This window comes from Oryzias latipes, chromosome 4 (assembly GCF_053564925.1).
Source record: "Oryzias latipes strain Hd-rR chromosome 4, Olatipes_Hd-rR_3.1".
Lineage (NCBI taxonomy): Eukaryota > Metazoa > Chordata > Actinopteri > Beloniformes > Adrianichthyidae > Oryzias > Oryzias latipes.
This window is the reverse complement of record NC_136240.1, coordinates 15,555,116-15,562,902: the sequence shown is the minus strand read 5'-3', so window position 1 is coordinate 15,562,902 and position 7,787 is coordinate 15,555,116. Positions and strand designations below refer to the sequence as shown.

The 7,787-nt window shown below is 40.0% G+C and overlaps 1 protein-coding gene across 3 annotated transcripts; it reads right to left on the bottom strand.

Moving 5' to 3' along the window:
- Positions 1–19: 19 nt before the first annotated feature.
- Positions 20–7,525, bottom strand: LOC101163805 (uncharacterized). 3 transcript variants are annotated; one of them, XM_023954226.2, is made up of 13 exons: positions 7,157–7,501; positions 6,277–6,410; positions 3,430–6,058; positions 3,047–3,156; positions 2,805–2,894; positions 2,672–2,718; positions 2,452–2,585; positions 2,260–2,341; positions 2,068–2,181; positions 1,784–1,873; positions 1,634–1,705; positions 1,372–1,543; positions 20–694 (listed from the first exon to the last, which is right to left on the bottom strand). In XM_023954226.2, the coding sequence occupies exons 4-13, from the start codon at positions 3,128–3,130 to the stop codon at positions 488–490; spliced, it is 1,092 nt and encodes a 363-aa protein (XP_023809994.1). In that variant the 5' UTR covers positions 3,131–3,156; positions 3,430–6,058; positions 6,277–6,410; positions 7,157–7,501; the 3' UTR covers positions 20–487. The 3 variants fall into 3 exon arrangements, with proteins under 3 accessions (XP_023809994.1, XP_078802727.1, XP_004067950.2); XM_078946601.1 differs by having other exon boundaries at positions 3,430–3,549; positions 7,157–7,486; XM_004067902.5 differs by lacking the exon at positions 3,430–6,058 and having other exon boundaries at positions 7,157–7,525.
- Between the last annotated feature and the right edge of the window lie 262 nt (positions 7,526–7,787).

Below are 7,787 nucleotides of genomic sequence, written 5' to 3'. Positions count from 1 at the left end.
AAACAATATCTTTCAGAAGTGTTAATAAACTGGAAACTTCTTTATTGTTTACACAAAATGTTTTAACATTTGATCCAATTCTTTGTTTCCTTTGAAAAGTCTTACGTTACGTTCCATTGCATCATCACATTTCTATCTACAGTGTGTTCTTAAAAATGCAAACATGACAGTGCATTACAGTAAAACAAAGCCTGCTCCATGAGGACAAAAAAAAAAACACTTCTGGGTGAGTCACAATAAGAATCGAGAACAATATTTATGAAAACATTCAATAAAAATGTTCAGTGTTTTTCCTGTCAGGAAGAACAAAAACTGAAAATGACGGTTAAAATCCATGTTTAATGTTTTCCATGTAAAAACAAAAACGGGTTTGTCTAAACTTCTGTCTGCAGCTCCGCTACAGTCGAGATTTCTTTAACCCTGTAATCAGGCACAGACCTATTGTGGCCCATAATAAAAATATAAAAGAGACAGTGGAAAGACACGGTTAGTCACTCATCTCCATGTCGTCCTGGTGGTGGTGATCATCTCCATTGAGTTTAGACTTTTTAGGGGCTTGAGGCTCCTCTCTGTCCGCGTCTTCGCGAGCTTTGGGGGAGGAGGCCGAATCGGAGTCGCTCTTTCTCTCATCCTCAGCTTCCTCTCCTTTCCCACTGTCATAACCTTGCTCCTCTTCGTCATAGTCCCGGGTCACCTGTGAAGTTCAGAAAAGCTTTAAGCAACACCACAAAAAACAAAACAAAAATACTTGAATAATAAAAGAAATCATTTAGCTTTGTTGACTCAAGTAAACCATTCAGGAACACGTGACTAAAGCGTGTGCTCACGCTGGGTTTCATCAAAAAGCCCGTTTTCAGCCCTGTGGTCGTCACCATCTTAGTCTGGCAGATAGGCGGGACGAAGGAGTCCACGTTTGTTTAGACATTTTTTCTAGAGTCAAGGATTTCATGTGCACCTGTCAATCAAAAGACCACGCCCCTGTTTCCATGCAATTTAAAACAAAAAATAATGAAGTCCTTAAAACGTTTAATTGATGAAAACTTGAGGCAAAAATGTTTTGGAAGCAAATGTTAGAATTTTCTGTGAAGTCTCCTCTAAACTGGAGAGAAATAGGCCACCTAGTGGTTCCTTGGTGAACTGATTGGTTCCCTTGGCTTATAAATGAGGTTTGAACTGGAAGTCAAACAAACACCAAAAACTCTGCAACAGTCGTACAGACTGTGACTTAAAACATGGCGTCTGAAATGTTACAGCAAAAGCTGGGAACAAAGTCAACGGTCTTCATGTCTCTTTAGCACTCAGCCTTTCTTTCAGTGCTGACAGAAAACACTCCACAAGTTTCTGTTGCAAATGAACTTTCTGCTCCACTACCTTCACATCTCCTTTGTCACTTTCAGACTTGCGATCCCGATCTCGCTCCTTGTCCTTGCTCTTCTTCTTCTTGCTGGGTGAGCGTTCTCTTTCTTCTTTGATCCGGTCCCGGTCCTCCCTCCTGTCCCTGTCTCGGTCTTTTTCGCGGTCCTTCTTTTTCTCCTTCTTATGGCTGTTGATAGAATTCATTTGTTCAGTTTAGTCTTTGCAAAGCTTATTATTCTTTTATTTTTAAAAACTGCAAACGTGCGCCCAAACTGACCGTCTAGGGGAGGGAGACTTGGACACCTTCTTCTTTGGAGACCGAGAGGTGCTGCGACTTCGCCTGTGCCTGCTGCAGAAACACACTTGAAATTAATCCTCTGCTGCAAACCCTATAAAAACAAAAAACACTGCATCCAGATGAACTCACCGGTTGACGCTCCGGGACCTCCTGGCACTGCTGTAGCTTTTCGGGGGCGTCTTGGATCTTTTTTTAGACTTTTCCTCCTTTCTCCTGTCTCTGTGGGATTTTTAGGGAAAAGCAACCAAACAGGTTAACACTGGTGAATACAGGACAAAGGGAAAGCTCCTTGCAGCAGGCAGATTTATAAAAACACACTGAAATTATTCAATAATCTAAATTTTGCAGCAGTTAAAAGCGCATACTCAGCAAAAGCCTTCAATGAACTGAGAAGCGACAAGAGAACAACAAACCTGGATCTGGTGCGATGGCCTCTATCCAGAGAGTGCGTCCCCCTCCTTCTTGGGCTTTTAGACCTCCTCCTGCTCCTTGAATGAGACCTACGTCGAGACCTGCTCCTTGAACGCCTGCACAAATGAAAAGAGGTGAAAACCATGCTTTCTTTCAGGATTTTTTTTTTTTAATAAGCTATCGTCGTTCTGCACCTGTGCTTTGAGCGAGACCTGGACCTTCTGCGTCTTGACCGGGAGCGAGAGCGGGAATGTTTGCGCTTGTCATCTTTTTTACCTGCAAAACCAAAGCAGTCCAACAAGAACTAAACCAAAACCCAGAAGTAATTTTTAGATATTGGACACAAAAAGGCATCAGAACAGGAAGAAAAAAAACTTTAAACTTACTTCCAGGTTCGATGGCTGCAGAAATGAGAGACTGGGCCTCTCTAACTCTCTTCATTGCCTCTTCAATCTCCTTGTTGGAGGAATCTGCCTTCAGACCTAGATTCAAGTTTAATCCAGCTGCCAATGGATTCAATCTAAAAAAAAATTAAAAATAAAAAGTCAATATTAAAAAACCCAAGTATCCAATATGGATTTTTTTCATTTGATTAACAGTATTTACTTAGGATCCATGGACTGCATGAGCTTCAGCAAGTCTGCAGAAATTGCCTGAAAAGAAGAAAATAAGATATTATCATCTATTGATAATAATCTTCTTATAGAAAGCCATAACTTTGTCTATTCCCAAACCTCACCTGGGGGTTCATGCCAGGTCCTGCAAGTCCCATGGCAGCCATTGGATCAAGGCTTGCAGCTCCAAGGCCTCCAAAAGGTGTTGCTCCAATCTGAAACGTTGGACAACAGCAATCAAAACCCCCATTCAGAAACAACTTAGCCGTCTTTTTAAACCAACCGGTTTGTGATTTTTAGCAGAGATTGAAAGGAAAGACACCACAAGATGCTCATGAAAGACAGCAGCCTAAAAAAGAAACCATACCGACACTAGAGGATTGGGCGTTGGAAGAAGACCGCCTCCAGGCATCATTCCTGCCACAGCATTGGCTGGAGCCAGCAGCGACATAGCTTTAGATTCATCAGGAATGACTCCTGGAGAGAAACGACAAAATTTCAGCGCACGCTTCCAGAAAACGTCCACAACACTCAGACAAGACTTGCAGACAAGCCACCTCAGTGCAACTACTCTGCAGTGGAAACTGATCAAATACATAAGAATCCACTGCTTGGATGTCTTGTCTGTAAATCTTGAATCCTGACTGTTCTTTTTTTTTTTTTTTTGTAAAAGCACAATTCTAAGATTAGCAGCAATGAGTTTAAATGTCACAATACACACTGTTGTCAACACTGCCAAGATGTTATCACCTGTACTTGTTTTTTAAGTCATGAACCAAACGTTAGCAAGCACAGCCAGTTGTCCCGTGGGATGTGCTCTCAACTTTCATTAGATGTTTTATGAACAAGCGACTCACGCCGGCTGCTTCGCTATAAAAGCACACAAAAACATCGAGATACAGAAAAACAAAGTTCATGATTTGGGTGTAGACAAAAGGGTACATTTCAACATTACTTACCATGACTAGTACAAAAGAGCAAAGGATCAGTCATTTGACATGTTTCTAGCCTCATGTTGATGCACACAAGCATTTCCACCATGTTAAAATAAATACATTTGCAACCATCAGAAGTACTGCTAGTCATGGTACTTTAAGGATTTAGGAAACACTGCGAAACTAAGTCAAAAAAAGATTTTGCACTAAGCCATAAAGGGCTGCTATTGACAAAACCCTGAACATTATTATCAATGTTGAAGAGAAATACAATCAACTTCTAAAGTGGTGATCATCCATGAATCTGAAAACAGACCATTTTAAATCTGACTTTTGCAAATTTAAGATAACTAAAAATAAAAGAGAGAGAGAGAAGAGACACTCATGCCCCCCCGTCCCCCACAAACACACAAAACAGAAAAAGACACGGGAAACGGGATAAAGCTGCAGAAGACAAAACTGTTGGTGGCATTTTCAGCAGGGCCTGGTATAAGGGGGCTGGCTGAACCAGGAAAAAGAACTGTAAAACACAACAACAAAAGAAAACACCACGGTTAAACTTGAAAAATCACTCAACTCAGTCAGTTACGTCTGGAGAGGATCAGTTTCTTAGAGTATTGTTACAGCATCATCAGTGTGTGTATTTGAAGTTAACGCTGTATCAAAGAGGCTTGTAAATCCACAACACAACCTGAACACCTCTTTACAGAATTGAAACCATTCTTCAATTGGTTGTAGCTTTGTGATTCACTTTGGTTCTACATGCAGTTCTGTTCAATGTCACACGCTTGGCACTTTGTGACAGGATTACCCGAACATGCTAGCTCCAAACTTTACTTCAACGATCATTTGGTTCCACTAATAAACCTATTTTTGGAGTTTCCCCAACTTTGGTCGTCAAGTACACCTGCCCTGCACGTTTTTACTTTTTCTCCCTATCCAACACACCGGATGAAGCTCTGCAGACGTTGAATCAGATCTGGGATAATGGGGAGAATAAAGGTCAAACATGCAGACCTGGGGTGCTTAAGGAGCAAAGTTAGAAAACACTCATGAAAGGGAGGATCCCTAAACCAAATATTATAGCCAGCATGGAGGCACTGCTCCCATTTATAAGTGCCCTCTGTCTAACACCTGATGATATCAAAGATGTGGAAGGAGAGCAGCAACTTTTACCAAATTTATATAAAAGGTGATCTGATAAACTGGTTCCATATTTGACTTAATGAACTATTCTCCAGTTAAAGATCAAAGTTCCAAAGAAGAAAAGCAGAACAGCAGAAATACACATGTCATGAGTTCCTTGATGAGACAGTAGAACAAAGTTCTCCTTTCCATTGAGAAATGAATTTGGGATGCAGATCACCCAGAGGCAATCAAAAAGCGGAAATCTACTCAAATGCCTCAGGCTGAGAAATGAAACCAAGACCAGTTGATACTGTGAGTCCCAGTCTCTGTTCTACCAAAACTACAAATTAATTCCCCATAAACAGATCAATGTATTTACAGACCATCTTGAGGATATTAATGCTGAAAACCCAGGCATTAAGATTTTCAAATATGTAAATCTTTTTCATATTATAAAAACTGTCAGACACAACGGGCACTCATAAAAAAGGAAAAGTGCCCCGATGTGAAACACATGATAAAGTCTACATTCAGTGTTAATAACATAGTTATTTGGCCTAATTATCAAATAAAACTAGATAAGATGAGATGCAGGTTTCACCTGCTCATTAGACCTGTGCTCAATGCTCTGGAGATGCTCATCATGGTGCAACATGTTCACAGCAAGTGGTTGCTCTGGTGTTTTTGTTTGGATGTTGATATGCTGCCTTAACCAACCCACTCTAGTAAATAGGCCCAGTCAGAAAGTAATGAAAACCTGTAAAGAAGAGCAGGACATTCCACGCTTTCTGATGTGCACCATTATAAAAGGACAAACATGTAAAAGCTCTTTTGTGATGACAGGTGAACAAACTGAGATCATTCATGTTTTGAAGGCTGGTGATGTTTTAAAATCTTTGCAGTGAGCATCTGTGAAACACTGCAACAGACGAAAATGGCCGGGGTTTTGTTTTTGTGGATATTACTTAAAAATCCAAATGCATCTGTTCAAACGGGTACATCCAAATGTAAAGATACACAGTATTGCTTCTTGTCGTTGAGAATACCCACTTACAGACACATTTACTGTGTGATCATGTGACTGACACTACACCCCCTGGTTTGATTCAAAGATTGTAACCAAATTTCCTTTTAAATAAAAAAAGAAAAAATATTTAAGTAGAGAAACAAAAAAACATACAACTGTAGAACAAGAGAGAGAGAGAGAGAGAGATGAGGCTCTCGAGCCTGGTCCCAATATTTTTTTCTAATCCCCTGACGGTAGCAGGACCACTTTCAGCCAGCAAGGAAGGGGCTCTCTGCAAATGACTTGTCCACTATGAAAACCACAACACAAATAACAAAGAGAAAAGTTTACAGCTAGGATGTAAGACACAGACAAATATGCATTTTTCCCTTCTACATTCCTCGAAATGCCAAGCATTGAAAAACTTAGCAATGATGACAAAATAAATAAATACACAACTCAATGATAAAGTTTATGATTGTACTTGTAAATAGTCAGATCAATGGTAGGAGCATAAACCAAACCCACCTTCAGCAAAAGGGACCACAATCAAAGCTCTGTCCACGAAGACGGTGTTTGTAAGATGCTGGGAGACTCCCACTGACTCGGGCTCAAGGAATTTTACAAAACAGACACGTGAAGTCACAGGCAAGGGAGAATCACTAAAAGAAAAGAAAGATATGTTGTGCAAAGAACGGAAACAGAGAACCTGGCCTTTCCAAACGGCCAATGTGTGCCTCGCTGAACAATGCCATCTGTAAATAGTGTTTTTATTGGAATAATATGCACGACATATGCAAACCTAACAAACCTCACACATAAAATATTTTTTTGGGGGGAAATCTGTATTCATTATAGCTAAATATTTCAAGGCATTCGTTTCCTCCTGACTTCAAGCAATGCAAATTTGTCCTCTAAAGAGGACGTTTCTAAACCTCAACATCTCCCAACCACTGCATACTAGTGAATTAACTCCTTTTGGTATCTTCAGATGGCATTTGGGGCTTCTCAATTAAGCTTAAAGTGGAAGGGTGGGGCTTTAGGAATTGTAGTTTTAGGTAAATAAAAAAGATAGTTTGACTAGACACATTTTTCCTCCAATAAAATAAATTAAACTAATCCGTTTTTTGGGGGGCGTAGCAAAATGTATTTTTACCATTAAACTTAGTGAAGAATTTTAGATTTCAATGTGTCCACAATGTTGAGCACTTGGTGTTTTTACAGTCTATGGTACTAACTGAAACAGTCCACGCTTGACTACACTTTCCGTTTGTCATGCTTTTGTTTTGAAGAGTGATCGCCAGCGCGGGGAAACCTAGCATTAGCGTGCTCTGCGGAGAGGCCTAAAGGCCTTACCGAGCGTTGGCATAAGCTACGTGAGCTAAAGACGGTAGAACATGATACTCACTCAGGTGGAAACAATTTAAGTTCCTCTATGGTTCCGAGATATCCAAACAGGGTTCTCATTTGTTCAGAAGTTGTGCTAGGTGAAACGTTGGTCACCTGAATTACGTGTGTGGTGGAACTCATTTTTCACGAGTGTTGATCAAAGCAAGGTACTATATTGTCTAATAACGAGCTCGAAAACGCGAATAAAAACGCAAACTATGCAACATTTAAGTTGTAAAAACCGTCAAGCGAATAAAAACGAAAGCATATTTTCAACAGAATAAGTTGCTTTGCGAACAACAGCACCGTCTTGTATAAAGAGCTTTACGGCTACAATGCTGTCGCAGACTGCACGTAACTGTCGCGACTCAAGAGAGGCTATTGTGCTGCTTTCAAGTGCAGGTTTTAGGCTTGTTATTTTGCTATTCAAACGCAAAACATCACTCTTTAAGCCCTACATTTAAGAAAAAAAATCTATTTCAGATATTTCATGTAGTAGAAATCCAAATAATGTTAGATTGACTTCAAAGTGATAGGTACTTGTAATAAATCAATTTAAAACGCCATCCTGTCTCATTGTTCTGTCTCTAATATTTAGAGTTAAACATGTAATGATTTAATTCTGTTTTAAGAGGGAATATTATAAATAC

Coding starts and splice junctions, on each gene's coding strand:
- LOC101163805 (XM_004067902.5), bottom strand. CDS start 7,278: ATGAGTTCCACCACACACGTAATTCAGGTGACCAACGTTTCACCTAGC. Junction 6,411..7,156: donor CTTAAATTGTTTCCACCTGA/GTGAGTATCATG, acceptor CTTTTCTTTTAG/TGATTCTCCCTTGCCTGTGA. Junction 2,719..2,804: donor GACCTGGCATGAACCCCCAG/GTGAGGTTTGGG, acceptor TCTTCTTTTCAG/GCAATTTCTGCAGACTTGCT.